This window comes from Pseudorca crassidens, chromosome 3, assembly GCF_039906515.1.
Source record: "Pseudorca crassidens isolate mPseCra1 chromosome 3, mPseCra1.hap1, whole genome shotgun sequence".
In the NCBI taxonomy this organism is placed as follows: Eukaryota; Metazoa; Chordata; class Mammalia; order Artiodactyla; family Delphinidae; genus Pseudorca; species Pseudorca crassidens.
The window spans coordinates 172,319,923-172,341,326 of NC_090298.1; the positions used below are offsets into that span (position 1 = coordinate 172,319,923).

Below are 21,404 nucleotides of genomic sequence, written 5' to 3' on the forward strand. Positions count from 1 at the left end.
CACCGCCCGGAGCCGCCGGGCGCTCCAGTAGCTCTGCACCGCCGCCCGGCGCTCACCTCAGCCTCCGCGCCCCGCCCCCGCCGCCCGCGCTTGCGCTCCGCCCGCCCTGACCGCGCCTGCGCGCCCCTCCGCGGGGCACGCCGGGAAGCGATCCCTACCACTGCCGCCGAGCGCGCCGCCGGGAGCCGGGGGCTGCGCCCGTAGGCCCTTTGCCGTTCCCGACACCCTGGGAGGCCGCCGCTGCCGCCCCAGCTCGGACGAGCGGCCGGGACCCCTGTGCGCGGGGCCGCGGGCAGGGCTGCGCTGCGCCGCCCGGCTCGGCCCGCCGCGCTTTTGTGGCCTTTTTGTGACGTCTCGTCGCGGGGCGGGGCCGGGTCGGAGCTATCCGGAGCCTCAGTTTCCCCGGGGGCGCTGGAGCCAGGAGGGTCCCGCCGCTCGCAGCCCCTCCCCACTTGGCACGCCTCTGCAGCGTGGACTCGGCACTCGTCCTGGCCGAACCCCAGACCAGAGCCCTGACCCTCCCTGGCTGTGCCCGCGTCTCAGGCCGACCTTTGACCCCACCCTGGGCTTCACCCGGACCCTGCCAGAGCGCTGACCTGGCCGCGCCCCGGGCCCGGACACCCGCACAGCTCTGGGTCGGAGAGTTGGGATGGGGCCTGGCCTCCATCCCTGCACGTCCGCAGGTGACAGCTCCCCACGAGGGTGGGCGTGGCACTCGAGGCCTGTGGTGGCCTTGCTGGCAGGTGACCCGGGCAGCCAACAGTTGCACCAACACCTCGGGCTGAGCTGAGCTGATTTCCTCCCCCGGCTGCCCCGACACCTGGCCCTGGGCTGGTCCCCCGCTGAGAACAGACAGGTAAACCCGTCTGGGGAAGGAAAACAATATATCATCTGTGGGGATGGAAGGAGTCTGAGAAAGCACTGGGCATAGCAGCAGCTTCATCAGTAAGGGGGCTCTGCCCTGCACCCCGAGGGACCTGGAGGGGCCCATCATCTGTAAAGTGGATTGCACACCCCTGTTTGTCCACTGTTCCAAGCGTTCTCTGTCCCTCATTTTCTGCCTCTCATTCTCTGTCCATAGCACCAGTGTCATAACCTCGGCATGTGGCCGCTTGTTGACGAATAATAATTAGAATTAATTATGATTCTTCCAGAGAAGTTTCCCAAGATGTCGTTTGGCAACTTGTTGATGAATAATAGAATTAATTATGATTCTTCCAGAGAAGTTTCCCAAGATGTCTCCCTGCGTACACCCCACAGGAGTTATCGCAGGAGTTATTGGGTGAATGGGGGCAGCCCTGGAAACGTAAAGAGAGGTACCCGGTTTATGGCCCCTCCAGCTGGTCCCACATGAGGCCTTGTCCCCCAGGAAAGCCTGCACCTCAGGCTCGAAACATCCTGAGGTGGTGGACGTCTGGGGTTTCTACCTGCCCATTTTCTGGCCAAAGCACCTCCATTTTCCCATGGGGCTACCACTCTTAGTCTGCAAGGTTCCAGTTGGACTGATCGTCAAGCCCTGGCTGCAGGCATGGCTCCTCCAATCAGAGTACCCTAGGCCCCCTGGTTGGTTCAGGAACAGCACGTGACTTGGCCTTTTTCTGGGGACACGATGCTGCTGAGATGTCTGAGCTGGGAGAACCTGAACCTGGAGCTATAGGACCGTCTCGTCACCACAAGGCCTGTGAACAAAGTTGGCGCTCAGGAAAGCTGAGCCAACTGATGAGAAAGTGCTGAAGACCCTGTTTGTGCTCCTGGATCCAGCCATGCCTGGCCTCCCGTTGCAATGGTGCAAGTCAATAAATTACTTCTTTTCTTATTAAGCCAGTTTGAGTTGAGCCTTCCATCACGTGCGACAGAAAAGCCCTCAATTCTAATCTAGGTCTGCCATGAACTTGGAAATGGTCCTCAAATGTAGACTTGTAAGATAATGAACTTGTGTTGTCGTGGGGTTTTCTGAGGTTTTTTGTTGTTGTTGTTTTGTGTTGTTTTGTTTTTGCAGTGGTTTGTTATGACAGCTACAGGAACTGAATACCCTCGCTTCTATGAGCATCAGAGTCTTCCTCTGGAAAATTGATTAATTAATTCATGGCCTTCCACAGACAAATCTAGGTGCTGGGGGTACAGCAGTGAATAAAATATGTAAAAATCCCTCCCCTTGGGGAGATAGGGAGAAAGGACATAAGTAAGCAACTTCTGATAGCAATAATTGAAGAAAAGTAAAGGACAGTGAGGCATTAGCAACGGGAGTGGAGCTGGAGAGTTATCTCGGATAGGGGCTCAGGGGAGGCGCCTCTCAGGAGGTGGCATCTGAGTGGGGACCAGAATGGGGTGAGCCCCTTGGGTCTGGAGGAGCAGTGTTACAGGGAAAGGGAACAGCGCGTGCAAAGGCCTGAGGTAGGGACAAGCCGGACCAGCTAGAGACCAGTGTGCCTGGGGCAGAGTGAGGGGACAGAGTCAAGGAAAAAAGCTGGGGAGAGTCTCTCTGCTCAGCTTTCCTGAGTGCTCACTGTGTTCACAGGCCTTGTGGTGACCAGATGGCTCCAGGATCCAGGCCCAGGTCCTCCCAGCTCAGCCACCCCAGAAAAAGTCCCAGGGCTGCATCTCATTGGCCAGCTGGGAGTCACGTGCTGTTCCAAGCACTGAGGCCAGGGTGCCTGGAGCACTCCTACTGGCTGGTGGGATCGCCCAGGGCAGTGAGGATGAGGGCTGGACCAGTGTGGGGAGGCGCAGGCAGGATGAAGCTATGATGTGCAACCTACAGGATGCAGAGAAGGGCCAGCTGGGGGGACAGGGGAGGCATCCAGGCTGAGCCCTGGTCCTGGGTGGACTGGGGGCTTCCTCGGAGACCACAGACTCCAGAGGAGCCCCAGGGTCAGGGGGGCTGACCGGAGGCTCCGTCCTGGATGTGGCAGGCCTGGGATGTCCTTGGGATGTCCCTGAGGAGACGCCCAGCAAGTGGTTGGCTCCCCAGGGCTGGAGCAGAGCAGGGCTGGGCCTGAGATGTGAATTTGAGACTCCTTGGTGACCAGGCAGTAATGGAAGCCATGGCCTGGATGAGATGCCAAGTGAGGAGGAAGCATGAGGAAAGGAGAGGAGAGGTCCCTGACACAGAAGGAGGACGCCTTTCCCCAGGGAAGCTGGGGAACAGGAGCCTTCGGGGTGCTGTGGAGTGAACGCTATGGGGGCGCGGGGTTTGGAAGGCAGGGAGGCCGAGCGTCCACACTGCTGTGAGGTCAGATAAGCAGAACAGCTCAGCCCCTCCAGGCTGTGCCTGTAAAGGTCAAACCAGGAATTCAGGATCCAAGACCAGGCGTGATGGTGACTCAGGGGTGGCAGTGAGGGAAGGTGGTGGGGCAGGGAAGGTGAGCCCAGATGGAGCTGGCCTCAGCCTGATCCGGGGGGGACCCTGGAATGTGAGTTAGCGTCCCATGAGGCAAGCGGACCAGCTCTTGGATCCCCTGGTGCTCACTGGCCACTCCTGCCCCAGATGGGGGCATGAGGCCTCCTGGGCCACATGGCTTGGTCTCTGGTGGGGCAGCTGTGAGCCTCGGCAGATGGGAAGGGGATCTGGTGGCACCAGTGACACCTGCTACACGCTGCCTAGTCCAGGGGACCACAGAGCTGACCGGAGGCTGCCGGAGCCCGTGAGTCCACCTGCACCGCACATTTCATGCAGATGCCCTGCCCGGCCGCAAGCCCCATGCCGCAGGGGCCTCAGCACAGCTTGCTCCCCGAGGCCGTCCAGCCCCTAAGGGTCTCAGCCTGCTGACACGCCGGCCCATTTCCTGTGTGCGGTGTCAGTAACAGCTAATGCTGAGGGAGGGGGGCACCTCTGTGAAGCTACTGGTTATGTAACAAACGACCCACAAACTTCGTGGCTTGAAATAGTAACATTCATTCATTTAGCTGCAAAGCAGGAGTCTCCCGTCAGGAACCTCTGTGTGGCCTGTGCTTCTTCAGGCTACTGCGTGGCCACCGCATCCCCTGGAAGCCAAGTACTGTCACAAAAGCCACCAAGTGCAAGGAGAGGGGATGCAGATTCCACCTCTTACCTGCCTCTTTCGGGGGCTGGGAGATTCAACAAGAGCAAATGAGAACAGAAAGGAAGCCCTGGCGGCTTTTGGAAAACGCAGCGCAACTCACTGGTTTATCGATTACCAGCCAAGGGCAGGTGCTGGGAAATGGGAGGCAAAGTGGTCCCTGCCATTGGTAGCTCGAAAAAGGCTTTAGATTCTGTCCCCGTGTGATCTCCCTCAATCAGAATCGGGGTGCCCTGGGTCCCATTTAACAGAGGAGGAAACTGAGGCCGAGAGTGAAGTTACCCGCCTGCAACTGTCCTGGGCTGGGAATCTGCTTCCTGCGGAATCCTCCGTCCAGGATGTGCTCCTGCTGGCGGAAAGGGGGACACCCAGGGTGCTTGGTGACTCTAACGGGTGTGCCTGGATCCCGGACGGGCCCCGTGGCAGTGGTGAAGGGGCTGTGGCTCTGGGTTACAGAGCGCGGGCCCGGGTTCGGATCCCTGCTGGCCCCTTGCTGGTGCTGCGACCTTCACTCCTCTGGGCTTGGTTTCTCCATCTGCCAAATGCGGGCAGTGGATTACCTTCCGTATAGGGCGGCGGTGAGTCAAGACATTGTCAGGTCTCAGACGTGTTAGCTGTTTCAATCGTCACCATCGTGACTACCTGCCCAGCTGACCTCTCCCTTTGGCGGTTGGGGAAGCCGAGGTCCAGGGAGGAACTGCTGGGGCGGGGCGCTCGTGGAGGGCAGGCTGGGGGCCAGCCATGCCTCCCAGGTCTCGGGGCTGTGCCTCCAGGGCACCTCGCTGGGTGCCCCAATGCCCTCTGCTCTCATAAAGCTGAGTCCAGGGGCTCCCTGGGGTTTCTGGGCAGTGGTGGGACCCGCTGGGGCTGGCCAGGGTGCGCCCGAGTGGAGAGCGTTTCCAGAGAAGCGTGCTGGGGGCTGGACACGGGTGCACACACACACACACCAGGTCAGACTGGGGAACAGATTTTTATTTCTGCTGAGGAGAGGGGCCTGGGCAGGCGGGCGGGAAGGGATCCTTGGCCTCCCCCCGAAGGGGGCTTGGGCATCATTCCAGGCGGGAAGCTGGGTGAGGGGGCTCCCTGCACCCCTGGCATGCAGGGACACCCCAGTCCTGGCCCCGGTGAGCCGGACCCCGAGGGCCCCAGGAATCCGGGTGGAGGAAGCGGCGGCCGAGGGAAGGGCTCAGCCCACGGGCTTGACCTTGGCGATGAAGAGGGCGGCCGCCTTCTCCAGGAACTCCTCCCGGGTCATGGGGGTGCTGGGCCGCCGGGCCACCAGCGCGCGGTCCATGGCCAGCGCCAGGCTGTCGGGCCCCAGGCGCGAGCCGGCCTCCAGGTAGCGCGCGGGCGTGGTGTCGTCGCTGGCCTGCAGGGCCCCCTCCAGCGTGTCCAGCACGGCCTGGCCCACGTGGCGGTCAGCCACGGCCAGGCCCGGGTCCTCCAACAGCCGGTAGAGGGCGCCAGCGCGCGCCACGAACTCCAGGAGCACGAAGCAGGTGAGCATCCCCGCGCGGAACACGGCCAGCGGCACGGCCTCGTGGTCCCGGCACTGGATCTTGCGCAACAGCGGCGCCACCACCTCCTCGGGGGCCTCCCCGTCCCGGCAGATGCGCTTCAGCAGCTCGCTGTACGTGCGCCCGTCCAGCCCCGGCTTCTTCTTGCGCCCGCTGGCGCTCAGGCACTCGTAGGCCACGCCGACGTTGTTGTTGAAGGCGGTCCTGCGGGCGGAGGGGCCGTCGGGCCGCGCCAGAGCCCCGCCCCTGCCCCCCGGCCCCTCCCCCAACGCGCCGGCTCGTCCAGCCTCAGGGCCTTTGCGCCAGCGGCGCCCTGGCCCGGAGCGCCCTCCCCCACATCTCCCCACGGCTTTGAGCCTTTGCTCAATGTTACCTTATGGGGGGGACCCTCCCTGACCCCCTAACCCCTTCCTGTACTTCTCTTTGTGGTGTCCTCACGAGTTCCCTCCCTCCCACCAGCTCAGCCCAGGGGCCTATGTCAGGGAGTTTATTTGTTGGTCACTGTTACAGCCCCAGCGCCCAGAACACTGCCCAGGAGCCCCAGAAACGTGGGCTGACCCCGACGATGGGCATCCGCCCATGGACTCTCCATTCCATCGATGATGTGTGTGCCCACGGGGTGTCACCGTGGCAGGACACATCCCTACCTTTTAACCTGGGTTGTCACTTTTCACCCCTGCAGGCCCAGAGGCAGTAACCCACACTGTGGCTCAAAGCCGCTGCCGCCTGTCTTCGTGGGTAAAGATTTATCCGCAGGCGGCCACGTCTACCCAGACATGCTGCCCTTCTGCTGCAACAGCAGACCCGACGGTCACGTCAGGGACCAGCCACGGCGCTGACATTACTTACCGCCTGCCCCATGAGGACCCTGATGTCCCACCACGAGCCCTGGCCACGCTGGAGCCTCACAAGTGGTTAAGTGAGTGGGCTGGGGTGAGCCTGGGCATCTAGATAACCCGGGTCTCATTCCCATCCTTCTCTCAACAGCTGGCGGCCGGCCGAGGCCCAGTTCCATCTCCACTAAAGCAAAGGGGAAGTGAGGCTCAGGGCAGCGGCCAGGCCAAGGGTCCCACAGAGGAAGGGGCACCCCCAGGGCTCACATTCGCCTTTTCTGGGAGCCCAGCTCCACTCTTATCTGTGGGACCTGTACGGGTCAGCGTGGGTGCGAGCCTGGTCCACGCTGGGCCGGAGCACGGCAGGTGCCCAGGGCAGGGCCCAGGGATGGACATGCTCACCCAGTGAGCTCCGTGGGTCAAGGCCCTTTACAGAGGAGGAACTGAGGCCCAGAGGGGAGGGGAGAGGACCTGGGGTCTCGCCCATCTGGGATTCACTTCTCACTTCTTGGGTCCTTAGGATGTGCTGGTGCTTTAGGGCCAGTGAGATCACTCCGTGAAGCGCTGGGGGTGCCAGACGCAGCGTCATGCTCCCGTTCCCAGGACTGGCACCGTGTTAGCTGCTGCCGCCTCACAATAACCCCTTGCAGGAGCTTTTGTTATCAACTCCTTTCACCAGGACGCGTGGGTCCGGGGGACCTGGCAGTGATGATGCCCGTGTCAACTCTGTGGCCGCGTGGCAGTTACCCCCACACCTAGATCACGTCGCAGCCTGAGTCAGGAACTGGGAATGGCTTGGCTTGGTGGTCCCGGCTCAGTCTTCAACCAGGACCCTGGCAGGGCTGCTGTCCCCTGAAGGCTCCCTGCAGAGGCCTCTCCCCACGGGGCAGTGTGAGAGTGCTAAGGTCACGGCACTGGCCCCTGGAGCAGGTGACCGGCAGGGTGGCAACGCAGGCAGCTGCCCGAGGCTGTGAATACGGGGGGCGGGGTGGATCTCGGGGGTGTCTTGAAGGCAGGCCGCCCCACCCCCACGAGAGCATGGCCCACTTCCCGTGGAGGGTCCACTCCCCGCAAGGCTGAGTGAGCAGAGCCCCTGCCAACCCAACAGCAGCCGTGTGAGGCCACTGAGGTCTCGGGTGTGTCCCTGTGGCCTGATGGCTCATCCTGATGGGGCCTGAGCGTCCACCATCCGCCCAGCTCTGCCTGATGCCTCCCCAAGGAACCTGGTCGACCCACTAGTTGTCTTGAGCTGAATCAATCCCCCCGGAGGCGGCAGCGTGTGGGGACCCCTGAGCACCCTGTGTGCTCAGAGCTGTTCCTGGCTGGCCCAGACCTGCACCGGTTCTAGCCACTGTGCCCTGCTTCCCTCCTCTGGAGAATAAGGGTTCTCGTCCTTGCGTCTCAGGATTCTTGGGAGGACAGAGGGTAGATTTTGTGCTCGGCGTGTGGCAGGGGACCCCGTGCGCCTGTCATTAGCTGTCACCAGCTGCCATTCAGCGCTGTCCAGGTTCTGTTTACCATGGGCCTCGCGGGCAGGAAGACGCACAGGGGGGCAGTTACGGTCCAGTGAGATGAGAGCGTCAGGCAAGAAGCCAGAGGAAGGCCATACCCCATCTCAAGGCCGCCCTCCCGGGGGCTCCCAGCCACGAGGGAGCACCCACACCGCCTGCCGTCCTGGGCTGTGGTCCTCAGGCTCTGCCTGTATCAGCTCCCGCACAGAGCAGTTTGCAAAGCACGTGGGCATTTATTAAAAAAGAACCTATTTACGGGTCTTGTCACAGAGACGTGGAGACTTCCAAGGTAGACCGGGGGCTCTCAACGGGGTGACTCTGCCCCCAAGGGACACTGGTGACTCTGGGGACAGTTATGGTTGCCACCACTGGGTGGGTGGAGACCCAGGAGGCTGCCCAACACTTGCAGGGCCCAGGACGGCCCAGCACAGAGTGACCGCGCTCCCCCTGTGTTAGCAGTGCTGAGGAGTGACTCTGGTTAATTGTTTGGAAAGAAATTGGGTCCTCTCCCTGCTCACACCAGAGGCCTGCATACATTCCCACTGAGTCAGGTGGTGTGAACCAGGGTGGCCCCCAGTGTCTGTGGGTCAGCTCCCCTCCCTCCCACTCAGGTGTGGATTTAAATGTGTGCAGCATCCCAGACCTCAGAGGTCAGACGGTCACGGGACGTAGTCTCCTGGGGGGTCCGTGGAATCCCAATCTGGGGGGGTCTTGTCTGGGAAGATTCTGCCCCCAGGGGACACTGGGTGATGTCTGAGGACGTCTGTGCTTGTCACAATGGGGAGGGCTCCCGGCATCGCGTGGGTGGGGGCAGGGAGGCCGCTCCACACCCCACAGAGCCCGGGACACCCCACAGAGGATGCTCGGAGCCGAGGAGACTGGCTCGGACCCTTTGGTGCCTTTGCATGTTTTCTGGGGCCAAGGGGACCTGCAGCGGTTGGCACTCTTGCTGTTCCTATTAGCACGTGGTGGCTTAGAAGGCGGCCCTGGGCCACCATGCCGGGTCTGCTGTGTTTGTGCTCTGAGGGCCGTCACCAGTCCTAGCAGCCAGCACGTGTGATTTCGAGACAACAGCAGAGGGGATTTTGGTTGAGTTCTCCCCAAATCTTTCGTGCTGAGGTCGCTCTCAAGAGCAGCCCCGGGATTCCCCAGCCCACCCCTCAGCATAGGGACGAAGCTGCCCAGCCTCGGGGGGACCCGCCTGGCCTGGCTTCTGCTTCTGACCCGGCAGCCGAGGTTATGGGGCTCCTGACTGGGAACGTATCTCTGAGTTCAGCACCAGCCCCGCCTCGGGGAGACCAGGTGTGCCACCAGCACCGGCCACTCACTCTGCTCCTCCTGAGAACCGCTCCAACACCCCTTCAGTATGGTGAACAGTGTCCCCCCAGGTGCACGTCCACCCGGAACCTGTGAGTGGGACCTTATTTGGAAACAGCGTCTTTGAAAGATGTAATTAGTTCAGGGTCTGGAGGTGGGGTGAGGTAGCCTTAAAACCAATGCCAAGTGTCCTTTTGAGAGAGTGACACAGAAGAGAAGCCACGGGAAGACAAGGCAGAGGCTGAGAGGATGCGGCCACAAGCCAAGGATGCTTGGAGCTTCCAGAAGCTGGAGGAGGCAGGAAGGACCTTCCCCTACAGCCTCCAGAGACGGCACAGCCCTGCTGCCCCCGGACTTTGGACTTTGGCCTCCAGAACTGTGGGAGAATAAATTTCTGCTGTTTTAAGTCACCAAGTTTGTGGTAATTGGTTACAGCAGCCCCAGGACACTCAAATGGCCCCCTTGGTTCTAAATCCAACAGACACTTATCAGCCCTCATCTCTAGGGCCATTGGACGCAGGGCCGCCGCCAGCCCACAAGGTGCCTTTGCATAAACTAGGCAAAGCTCTGCAAAAAGCCTTCACATAAAGGTCCTCGTCTGTGACGTCTAAGGAGTGAACGGCTTGTGCAGTGCTTGACCTGCACGACTGCACGTGGTGACCCTGCCGCTGACTCTTCTCCTCCTTGAAAGATGTCCTGGTTCCCTGTCTTCTGGTTCCCTCCTTCATGTCTGTTCTGCCTTCTCACGCTTTCCTGTGGGTTCGCTGAGGCTGTGGCTCCTCAGAATCGGGTCCTGGGCTCTTCTCAGCTCCCCTGAGGCCTTCACAACCACCCCGCCCCCCGCCACCAGGTGACAACCACCCTGCACCGTCACGCATCTCAGCTGCCGACCCAACTGTCCACCTTCCTGCTTGGAGGTTTTCCCAGCTCCCAACTTAACGGTCCCCAAGTCACTCTGGAAACTTCCTCCAAACCAGTGACCTCCCATCTCATGGACCACCTGGGGCTGTTCCTGCACAACCCCCTGCAGACCCAGCAGAACCCATGGATGCCCACCAGCCCGCTCCCTGCCAGGTCCCCGTCTCAGGGGTGGCCCCGGCCGTTCCCTTTTCTGACTGTCACTTTGGACAACCCGCTTGCCCTTCCCCTGCGGTGGAGACCGGGTGCTCCGAACGGGATGCCCGTTCTCCACACCCCTTCCGGCTCCCTCCCAGCCTCTCTGTGCTCCCCTGCTTGGGGTCCGCACCTTGACTCTCTCGGGAGGGCTGCCCCCAGGCAGGAGGGTTCTGGGGTCAGGCTGAAACGCTCTCTTGCTTGGCTTCCTCCCCCTTCCTGGGCTCTCTGGGGACCACCCCCATCCAAGACCCAGCCCACCCACATCCAGCGCCCACCTTGTCTGGTTGATGCTGCGCGTCAAACAGCTCCTCCCCAGCCACCCGACACGGACCATTCCCTCACCCGCTTCTAAGGGGGTGGGGGGGCAGGCGCCATCCCCTCCACCCCTCCATGCTTCAGCCCTGCGAAGGCTCCCGGCCTCCCCCTCTCCCGTGGGTCGCACACTGCAGCCCCACAGCCTCCAGGCCAGTGCAGCCGGTGGCCTCGTGCCTGCAACACCTTTCCCTGTGTGTCAATGCAGGCCCCTTACTGGACGTCTCTCCTGCCCGCGCGGGACCTGGATTGCTCTCTATCTCCACGGCCCAGCCCTGTAAATATTCATTTTCTGGCTGAATGGACGGGGATGCTACCACGCTGGGAACGAGGCAGCTAGGAGGGACCTGGCTCGGAGGACTGGCTCTGAGATCTTGGCCAAGTCCTGTCTGGGCTCCGTGATTTACAAAAGTGAGGTAGATGCAAGGGGGACCTCAGCACCTGCAAAGAGGCATCACCAAAGCCCAAGTCTGCCAGAGCTACCGGTGCCAGCACTCGGGTGGCCCCGCCGGGGCCCTGCAGCCCGGAGCCATCCGCGCCCCTCCCGCGCCAGGCAGAGCGGACTACAGTTCCCACCACGGCCCGCGCTCGAGAGCCGGCGCCGGGGGCGGGGAGCCGCGCGGAACCCGCTGGGAGTTGAAGTCCGACCGCGGCCCCTACCCACCCAGGCCCGGCCCAGCCCCGCACCTCTGGGAGTGGTGAGCCAGGCGAAGGTGCCACAGCGCGCGGCCCAGGCGCTGCTGCTGCAGCAGGAGCTGGCCCGGGGGCTCCCCGGCGCCGCCGTTTGCAGGAGACCGCAGGTCCATGTTCTCGAAGTAGTGCGCCAAGAAGGCGATGGGCTCCTCGGGTCGCGCCTCCAGCACCTTCAGCAGGGCCGCGCGCAGCATCTCCGTCACTCCGACCTGCCGCAGGAAGTCCTCCTCACTCTCGGCCGTCGCCGCTGCTCGGGACACCCCCGGCCGGCCGCTGCCTGTGAAATTGGCTGCCTGGGCCACAGGCGGCCGCCGCTTCTCCACTGCCGCCATCTTCGCTGAGGGCAGCGGGACCGGAAGGACGTCCATATTTCACAGTGCGCTGGCACCTCGGGGCGGCCATTTTTGTTGAGGGCAGAGGGCGCTCGGATCCTGCGGGGAGACTCTGGGAAATAACCAGCGCAGGCCACCTTTTTCCCTAGGTTTTCATTGGCACTTACTCTCTCTCCGTTTTCCTCTTTAGGTGTGCTGGTTGGCTTTCCTGGCTTAGGCTCGGAACTTAAATTTTGCCAGACTCCAAAATGGATCCCTAGGAAGGGCTTGGTTTCTGGTATGAAGCCGGATTGCTTGCCATCTTGGTAGTGGGCGAGTCCTTCATTAGCATGGTCCCCTAGCAACCGGTCTCATTGGTTACCAGGGAAGCCCTGCTGAGAGTGGGCGGGATGGTTCCACCCCAACTCCGGGACTAAGCGCCGCTCCCGCCCCCTTTTCTGATTTTCAACTCAGAGCCTTTGTGCTCAGCTTGGTCTTCAGCCTAACCCAATTTCCGTGCGAGTTTGTAGCTCACCTCGTGGGGAAAGGCCCCCTCTCCCCACCAGGCTGGGTTAGGGGTCTGGTCTGCGCTTCCGCGGCCCCTAGTCCGCTGTACGGGTTCACAGAGCGAGTGGACCACCCACGGTCCCCAGTTCCCCGTCCCAGGCTGTTACCTTTCCTTACCACTAGAGGGAACTTTCTCACCCCGCATCCTCTATAGCTCTAAACTCTCCCAGAGCTCCTCGGTTCCACAAGGCTGACGACCCTGGCATCTACAGCCCTTCATCTGCCGGTATCATTTCCAGCCTCTCCCTCGCCTCTCCCCACGCTTTAGCCTCCAGCCACCCCAAAAGAGATGCAATTTCCCTTATCAAGCCACCTCTCTTCTGTGTCTTTGCCCGTGCTGTCCGCCAACACTTTTCTCCGCTTCTTTTGAGGACTCCTAGTTACTCATTAAGCGCCAGTGTCCCCATATGCAGGGAAAGGCACCAGGAAGAGCACACGCCTCTTACCCCCACCCCTGGCCACATGGGGCTGAGGTGTCCTGTCCTTCCTTGTCTGTCTGGGGAGTCACCTAGAGCAGAGGATGGTTGGAGCTGTGCCGGGGATTCCCCGTGTCCTCAGACCGCGACAGGAACCACCGAGGTCAGACCAGATGCTCTTTATTCTCCAGCTCTGCACCGTGGGGGTGGGTGGGGGTGGCGGCTCCCCAGGGTCCCCACTGAAGGGAAGCCCAGCCAGCTGGGGAGCCTGGATGTGCTGGCCATCAGGGTAAGGGGTGCACGGTCAGCCCCCCTGCTGTCCAGAACCCTGCAAACATCCTCTGGTCGCAACTGAGTGGAAGGAAAATCCCCCTCCGTGTGGTCCAGGCGGGGCAGGGGCCCAGGTCATCTGGTGGGCCGGCAGCGTTTCCACAGGCGGTAGGTCAGGAACACCAGGAGAAGCAGCCCCAGAACAAAGCTGCCCGTCCACAGGTATGCAGACGTTAGCGGGGAGCCTGGAGAGAGAGGCATACGGTGTCTTGCACCTCTCTGCAGGTTTGGGGAGCAGCCCAGCAGAGTCGGCTAAGGGCTCCCGGACTGACCGAGTTCCCTGAAATTTTACAAAGGACCTCACGGTTTAAAACGCCTTCTGAAATGTATAAAAATCACTGGACTATCCAGCTATTTTTAGAGTGAGTCTTTTGAAAGGTACATAGGACCTTGGAGTTAGAAGTGAGCTGTCCAGTGAGGGACCACTCAGCACAGCTGCATTTGAAATGTGATCAGTCTGAGTGGACAGCGCTGTCTTTGTAAAACACACATTGCATTCTGAAGGCTTAGTTTGGAAAAAAAAAATCTCATTCATGCTTCTTTATAGATTACATGTTGAAATGATAACGTCTGAGATATATTGGTTTCGATGAAATATATTGTCAAACTTATTTTACCTTTTTATTCCTGAATGTGGCTACCAGAAAAACGGAAATTACCAAAGTGGCTGTATTCTACTTTTTTTTTTTTTTTCTTTTTTGGCCACGCCACACCGATCTTAGTTTCCAGACCAGGGATCAAACCTGCGCCCCCTGCAGTGGAAGCACGGAGTCTTAACTGCTGGACCGCCAGGGAATTCCCTTCTATTTCTGTTTCTATTCCACAGGCTGTCTTAGCCCATAGAGTGCTGTGACACCTACACAGTCCCTGAAACTTAGTTATCGCCATGCAGGCAGTTGTGATCTTATAGGGTCACGGAAGTCCACTGGACAGCTGGGGACACAGGCTGGCAGGGCCCCCCTTGTCTAAGGCCAGACTCAAGGCTCCCCTCCCTCTCAGGCTCCCCCAGTGCCCGCCCCAGCCCCTGAACTCACAGATCTCTGAGGCCACGTACAGGTTGGCCGTCTGGCCCCCTGGGTCCAGGCCACACTGGAACCAGCCCTCACCGTGGCATCTGGCCCACAGCACGCTCCCGCCGCTCAGCCAAGCCCGGGCCCCCACCTCCTGCGTCTCGTAGGCCGCCAGCCCGCCAGGGGCCCGGGTCCAGCGCACGGCCACGCCTGGGCCGCAGACCACCTCGCACAGCAGCTCCAAGCTCCCTGCTGCTGACAGCTGGTGGATCTCCGGGAGGCAGGGCCTGGTGGAGCTGTTCCGGGGCACGAGGCCAGGACTCCTGGGGCTGCGGGTGGAGGCCTGCTCTGGGATGGCCCCGGGGGAGGTGGTGATGGGGGGCTTCGGGGATGTCGTGACGGGGGGCTCCGGGGACTCTGTGGTGCTGGGCTCTGGGGGGGTCATGACGGGGGGCTCCAGGGAGGTCAGGCCCTGCAGGACTGGAAAACACGGCAGCCATCTGTTCTTGCTGCTGCCCAGCCCCTTCTCCTCCCTCCCTCTCTCCACCCGGACCACATGGTTGGACCAGAACCACTCCAAGCCCCGTCCATTCACTTGGGTGAATCGCAGGGTATCCCAGTGGGCAGGAGCCGTCTCGGGGTCTGTCATGCCCCCCCCACAGCGAGCATCCAAATCTCTGTGTCTCACTTTCCTCAACTGGAAAGCAGGGTGAGAGGCCCCCACCCCAGGGGCTGGCGTGCAGAGTGACACGGGTGTTGGATCTTATTATTATGGGGCTGAGGGGTGGGCAGAGGGAAGGGGGTGCCCCTCCCCCTTGCGGTGCAGATGAGAGACTGAGGTCCCTAGAGGGGATCTGTCCGTTCTGCTGTGTGACGGCTCTCAAATCCGGAGGACTCTGTGCACACCCTCCCAGCACACCCCTGCCTCCCCCCCACACCCCTGCTTCCACTTGAGCCAAACCTTTCCCGGCCCCCAGGCTCCAGCCATTAACATGAGTATCGGGGTGCCCTCTCAGAGAACGAATCTGTGCTTCCTTAGTGAGAGGCTGCCAGAAGCTTAGTGATGCGGTCGGGGCCTGTCCCAGATGAGACTAACTAATAACGTCTGACATGAACTGAGCACCTACTGTGTGCTAGGCCCCACGTTAAATGTTGCCGTTCGTTAGTTCATTCAGCAAGCATTTCTTGTGCACCTACTATGCGCCAGGCTCCGTGATAACAGTTATTGATTAATTCATTCAGGATGTATCTATTGGACACCTACTGTGCGCTGAGCACTGTTTTAGCCACTGGGGGGACAGCCATGAAAGAGAGTGACACATTCCTATCTGGATGAAACCAATGGCAGGGGAGACAGATAATGGGGAAAAAAATAAAGAGAGCACACAGGAGTCAGATGTTGATAAAAGGTGTCAACAAACATCCAACAGGAGAAGAGAAAGGGCCTGAGTGTGTGTGTATGTGTGTGTGTGTGTGTGTTTGTGTGTGTGTGTGTGTGTGGTGGGGGTGGGAGTGGGGTTTGACCCCTTGGACAGAGAGGTCAGGGCAAGTCTCACTGGGAAGGAGACACGAGGGAGGTGAGGGAGATGTGGGGAAGAGCGTTCCGGTGGAGGGCACAGCAGTGCAAAGGCCCTGGGGCAGGACTGCACCTAGGGTGTCGGAGGGACAGCAGACGGAGTGAGGGGGAGAGAGGAAGTGAGGCAGGGGGTGGGGGTGGGGGACGGGCAAGCAGGTCAGGCTCTGTAGGGCTCCGTGGGCACGGGGAGCTTGGGTTTTCACCCAAAGGGAGGTGGGAGCCCTGGAGAGCTGTGGGCAGAGGAAGGGCAGCACCTCATGGGACCTGGCTCAGGGTAGGTGCTCAGCGAATCTGCTGAATGAATGAACGAGTGAGAAGTAGCCCCTGGCTGCCACGAAGGGACAGACTAAAGATCGAATGCAGGGACTTCCCTGGCGGCGCAGAGGTTAAGAATCCGCCTGCCAACGCAGGGAACAGGGGTTCGAGCCCTGGCCGGGGAGGATGCCACATGCCGCGGAGCAACTAAGCCCGTGCGCCACAACTACTGAGCCCGCGCTCCTCGAGCCCGTGCTCCTCAAGAAGAGAAGCCACTGCAATGAGAAACCTGCGCACCACAACGGGAGTAGCCCCCGCTCGCTGCAACCAAAGAAAGTCCGCGCACAGCAACAAAGACCCAACACAGCCAAAAATAATTAATTTTAAAATAAAATAAAATAAAGATCGAATGCAATTTTTCCTCGTCTGTGGTACTGTGACCTGCCCAGGTGGCGACACAGCAGGGGAGGGGCTTAACCAGGATTCCATAAGAGCCGCTGGGCACCGCTCATCAAGGCTCACAGGCACTGGGTGGTGTGACCTCACCCACTTCCTGGGGGACACTGAGGCACAGGCTCACCTGGAATGGGCCGGCGGCGGCTCAGCTCCAAGCCGGGCAGCCTCATGGTCGCCTGGCAGTGGAGGGAGGGTGGGGCGGGTGTCCCCAAGGTGGGCAGCAGCCAGTGCTGTGTCACTTGGAACAGCGGGTCCTCGCCCTCCTGGGGCTCCTCCATCACATCCCGGAGGGCCTCCACCCCCTCCAGTTCCTGATCTCCCAGGAGCAGGGACATGGAGAGGGTGTCAGGGCCAGCAGGCGTGACGCTGTGGGCTGTGCAGGACACCTCCTGGTCCGGCCCAGCCACCAGGGCCTCTGGGGCCACAGTCAGTTGGTCCGGGAAGGCTGTGGAGGGAGTGGAGGAAGGGGGTGGGCAGAGCTCCGAGGGTCAGGGCTGGGCCCTGAGGAGGGGGCGAGGGGACTGCTGGTGCCCGGGGACAGGGAAGACCCAGTGTCCCACCCGCAGAAAGGGCAAGGGGGTCAGGTACAGGAGGTTTGGGGGTGGATTGGGGGAGAGGGGATGCGGGGAGGAGGGAGCGGACTGCAGATCGACCCAGGAGGACCTGCGAGGCCGGCTTTGAGCTGGGGCGGGCTGGGCAATCCGGGAAGCCTCCCAGGCAGAGGTGGCACAAGGATAGAGGGAAAGCAGGGCCGCTGGCTGGGCCCCCACGTGTGCCACGACGGCGGGAGGGGCGGGGGCTCACCGAACACCAGGAGCCGCACGATGTGCTGGAAGGCGACGTCCCCGCAGGAGCCCACGCACACGCGGGGCCCCGCAGCCGACAGCGAGGCGTTGAGCACGGAGAGGACGCTGCTACCCGCGCCCGACTGCACGGCGCCCAGGCTGGTGTCCAGGCCCCGCCACTGCACAGAGGCCGCCCTGCCGTCCTCGCAGGCCAGGCGGCAGGTGAACTGTAGCGACTCGCCCACGGCCACCGCCACCTCGGGCTCGGGGGGCTCCACCTCCAGCGTCCCACCTGCGGGCGACGGCGCTCTCAGCCCCACCCCGCGCCCCCAGCCCCAGCCCCCTCCTCCGAGCCCCTCCTCTCTCCCAACCCCTTCCCGGCTCGGAGACCCCTGCCCCGCTCACCGCGGCCCAGCTGCAGCAGCCCCAGAAAGAGGGGAAGCAGGAGGGCGAGTCCCTGCTCCATGCTCGGTCCCCGGCTCTGTCCCCTGCCCGCGGGGTAGGCGGCTTAAATACTGGCGCCCCGGGCTCCTTCTCCCCCCGCCCCCGGCCCCGCGACCCCGCTTCCCCTCCCCCTCCTCCAGCTGCTCCCCGGGGGTTTCCCGAGGGGGTTTCCCACCCTGACCCCCGACCCTGGAGGCGACAGAGAGGCAGGGACTGGGGGCCAGAGATGGGGGCGGGGGAGGCCGAGGTCAGAACCCGCGGGCGGAGGGTCTGGGCCGATTCCAGGTTTCACTTTTAGAGACTGAAGATCGGAAGATGGAGGCGGGAGAGGGCTGACTGTCGAGGTTAATTGAATGGAAATCGGAGCCAGGCCCAGGGCTGGCGCCGGGCTCGCCCAGTCGCGGGAGTCTCAGCCCTCGCTGCCCGGAGCGGCCGCGCGGGGGCGGTGGGGAGCAGTCTCCCCCGATAGCTTGGGCGGCCGCGCAGCAGGTCTCCTGCGGTGGACCGCCCCGAGCAATCCGCTTGGAAGATGGGTCCCGTCAGGGGTGAGGATGCTGTAGGGTGTGGAGCCGAGGCCCACCCACCCCTGAGCTTGTCTCCTGTCCGCCAAACGGGCAGGCGTGATGGGACCCTGGGACACCGGACATGGGGCCTCAGTGCTCTGTTCCACACAGCGACTTGGGTCTGGGCTCCCCACGAGAAGCCTGGGGGAGGGGACCCACAGCGGGCATCGGCGAGGCCTGAGAACCTCATCTTCCCAACGCTGGAATCCATCCACGCTTTCCTCTGGGCCCCTCAGCCTGGCCCGTTTCCTTCACAGCCGTTCACCACCCTGCACCCAGAGTGGACTTAGAAACACCCTCTCAGCACGTGGACACCCCACGGCTTCCCCTGGCAGAGGGAAAAATGCCAACTCCTGGCCGTGGCTGGAGCCTATGAGACCGAGCAGCCTCCGGACCAGGCAGCCTCAGGACCTTAGCATGAGCCTCCCCTGCTCCGTCTCTGCCCAGATGCCGCCTCCTGAGTGGGAAGCTCCCCAGCCAGCTTCCCCCCAACCTGACTTCCTCGCAGTCCTTAACGAGGTCAAGTGGCTGATGTCACATCCCCCTTGTACTGGGAATGGGGGGATCTCGTCCGCTGTGACCCCAGACCCCGTGTGCAGCGGGCATGCAGGAGGAAAAGGATGGAGAGTCCTGGCTGTCCCCCCACCCCCGCCTGACTCTGCCTCAGTTTCCCTGACTTCAGTGTAAGAGAGGAGTCGCCAGGCCATGCTGTTTCTAAGCACCACCAGCCCCGCCCGTCTGTCTTCTCAACATCTTAATTGTCAGAGGTAGAAACTGGGGCCTAAGAGCAGGGGCCGGTGGGCAGGGGAGGGGAGCTGAGTGGGGGGCTGGGGTGCCGCTGGGGGCAGGGGAGGGGAGCGGAGACTCAGGGGGCCCCAAGTGTGCGAACCCAGCGTCTAACTTCCTTGGTCCCATCCCCCTCCTACCTCGGTGCCGGGAAAGGCCGCACAGGAAGGCAGCTCCAAGGTGCCGCCCCTCCCCAGGCCGGAGGTGTGGGCCCTTCTCGGGAAGCTGGGCCCTTAACCCGGGTGGGGGGCAGCAGGCCTGGTGAATGGGTCTCTTCCCAGGCCCTGACCCGGCTTCCTGGCACCCTGGCAGCCGAGGCCCTTGCAGGGTGTGGACTTGCCCCTCCCCTGCCATCGCTGGCCCCTCCAGCTCCAAGCCTCTGCTTGCGTGAACGAGGAGGGTTAATGACACCCGCGGCTTAAGAGGACAGTGCTAAGGGGAACACGATGACCGCAGCATCAGCACAGGCCACCCCGAGGAAGGGACAGGTGGGCTCAACAGAGGAAGAAGGTTCCGGGCAGAGGTGGAAGAAGAAAAGGGGGGTGGGGAGACAGAGAGAGACAGAGGAAGGGGTGGGGGGAGAAGAGAGGGATGGGGCAGGTGACTGGAGGGGGTCTGGATGGACCCCAGGAGGGGCAGGGCCAGCACCAGCGGGGTAGGGGGGGCGGGGGGGACTGAACCGCACTTCCCACCTGCCCCAGGGACATCTGCTCTTGTTCCTACGTGACTGAGCCCACGGGAGCCGCCTGGGTGGGGGCTGAGGTCCTGGCTGTATCTCCCCAGCCTGGGCTTCCTGCTCTTGGTCCCCGCTTCCCAGCATCGGTCCCCCACCCCACCGGGAGGAAGTCCTCAGTGGCCTGTGTAGGAAGCCTCCTTCCCATGGAGGTCCCGGCCGCCACCCAAGCCCAACATCCTGGCCTCCTCCCCACCTTCCCAGGATGGCATCGGGGCTCTGCAGGGCACTCGGGGCCAAGGAGGGTGTCTAGAGAGGCCAGCGCCCCAGCCTTGGGAAATTCCCGTTCCCCCAGGACCCCTGCACTGCGGCTGGCCAGCTCCCCTCACTAACATCACTGGTCACTTGGGGGCCTCACGGATTTTCTTTGGGGTGAGCTGGAGCCCTGAGGGCAGAGCTGGGTCATTTGGGGCCCCTGTCAGGTGCCCCACCCAGCTCTGGCGTTGAAGCACCCCAGACTTTAGCCTGAGCCCCCTCACTGGGTGGCTCCCTGCCTCGGTGGTCTCAGGGAGGCTGGGGGAGGAGACAGGCTCCTCGGCGAGGGGTCGCCTGTTACACAGCCAGCTCTAGGGCTGGACAGGAGCTGTCCCAGCAGGCCTTCGACGTCCCTGCTGGCCCCTGAAGTCCCCTGGCCGAGCTGGGCTGAGGGGGTGAGGATGGCTGACTGGTGGACGACTTGGGAGCCTCGGGGTGCCCTGCCTGTAGAGGGGGAGGGGTTGGGCTGGGGTCACCGTCAGCGCCCAGAGCAGACCCCTCAGGACAGGCCCAGACTGACTTTAGCAGGTGTGGGCAGACCAGGGTGGATCTCAGATCAGAGGTCTGCTCGCCCACCACCCACCCACCTGTCCCTCTGGCCACTTGTCGGCCAGCTGTCCACCCACCCATGTATCCATCCACCCCCAGCTGAACACCCTCCCCCCTCTACACCACCCCACGCATCCACTTCGGCAGTCCTGGTGTGGGGACCAGCTCTGTCTGAGGAGGAAGCCGACCCAGCGCTGTGATGGCGGTATGGGTGTTCCCTGAGGAGCGGAAGGGCCACCCCCAGGGCAGAAGTGCTGCAGTGAATGCAAACAGTTGACGAGGAACTGCCGTGGATCACTAGGGCCAGCGCTGGGCCAGCTGTGTGAAATTCTAACCTTGCCGTAGGCCAGCTGGCTGCAGCCCAGCTGATCCATCCCAGGGCCCGGCTGGGGAGGTGACAAGGTTGGGGCACAGGACAAACTCAGGCCTGGGCAGAGCTGCCAGCCAGGCACGGCTACTCACCCCCTGAAATGTAATTTTTAATTTAAATACCAACCTAAAAACAGACGTTTGATCCACTTACTGGAAAACTTTTAAGTACATTTGGGACAATTTGGGTTTATGAATCTCCTTTTTCATCTACGATTTTATTATTTTTTATTGTTTTGGGCTGTGCCGCGGGGCTCACAGGATCTTAGTTCCCTGACCAGGGATCGAACCTGTGCTCCTTGCGGTGTAAGCGCAGAGTCCTAACTACTGGACCGCCAGGGAAGTCCCTCATCTACGGTTTTAGGAACTCTTATATACGGATGAAATACTTCCAATGAAAATTAAGCAGAAAATACAGGTAAGGGTAAAATACACGCTGGATTAGAGAATTTAGTATGAGTGCAGAATGTAAAAATCTCAGGATTTATTGAGTATTTCATGTTGAAATGATAATATTTTGGATATACCTGGTTAAATAAAGCATTTTTTAAAATAATTTATTTATTTACTTTTTGGCTGTGTTGGCTCTTCATTGCTGCGTGCGAGCTTTCTCTAGTTGCGGCAAGCCGGGGGGCGGGGGGCGGCTACTGTTTATTGCGG

At 61.6% G+C, this 21,404-nt stretch overlaps 2 protein-coding genes and 1 long non-coding RNA gene across 3 annotated transcripts; 1 reads left to right on the forward strand and 2 right to left on the reverse strand.

Annotated features, from left to right (window-relative positions):
- The first annotated feature begins 194 nt into the window (after positions 1–194).
- On the forward strand, positions 195–1,820 carry LOC137222796 (uncharacterized). The gene is made up of 2 exons (XR_010942593.1): positions 195–856; positions 1,155–1,820. It is a non-coding gene; the product is annotated as an uncharacterized lncRNA (long non-coding RNA).
- Positions 1,821–4,991: 3,171 nt separating this feature from the next.
- On the reverse strand, positions 4,992–11,989 carry TPGS1 (tubulin polyglutamylase complex subunit 1). The gene is made up of 2 exons (XM_067734582.1): positions 11,334–11,989; positions 4,992–5,761 (listed from the first exon to the last, which is right to left on the reverse strand). Exons 1-2 carry the CDS (start codon positions 11,705–11,707, stop codon positions 5,227–5,229), a joined length of 909 nt encoding a protein of 302 aa, XP_067590683.1. The 5' UTR covers positions 11,708–11,989; the 3' UTR covers positions 4,992–5,226.
- Positions 11,990–12,796: 807 nt separating this feature from the next.
- Positions 12,797–17,906, reverse strand: MADCAM1 (mucosal vascular addressin cell adhesion molecule 1). The gene is made up of 5 exons (XM_067734580.1): positions 17,451–17,906; positions 17,065–17,337; positions 16,385–16,705; positions 13,998–14,453; positions 12,797–13,148 (listed from the first exon to the last, which is right to left on the reverse strand). Exons 1-5 carry the CDS (start codon positions 17,509–17,511, stop codon positions 13,039–13,041), a joined length of 1,221 nt encoding a protein of 406 aa, XP_067590681.1. The 5' UTR covers positions 17,512–17,906; the 3' UTR covers positions 12,797–13,038.
- Positions 17,907–21,404: the final 3,498 nt, after the last annotated feature.

Coding starts and splice junctions, on each gene's coding strand:
- TPGS1 (XM_067734582.1), bottom strand. CDS start 11,707: ATGGACGTCCTTCCGGTCCCGCTGCCCTCAGCGAAGATGGCGGCAGTG. Junction 5,762..11,333: donor CTGGCTCACCACTCCCAGAG/GTGCGGGGCTGG, acceptor CTCCGCCCGCAG/GACCGCCTTCAACAACAACG.
- MADCAM1 (XM_067734580.1), bottom strand. CDS start 17,511: ATGGAGCAGGGACTCGCCCTCCTGCTTCCCCTCTTTCTGGGGCTGCTG. Junction 14,454..16,384: donor CCGCCGCCGGCCCATTCCAG/GTGAGCCTGTGC, acceptor CGTGTTTTCCAG/TCCTGCAGGGCCTGACCTCC. Junction 13,149..13,997: donor GTACGTGGCCTCAGAGATCT/GTGAGTTCAGGG, acceptor CTCTCTCTCCAG/GCTCCCCGCTAACGTCTGCA.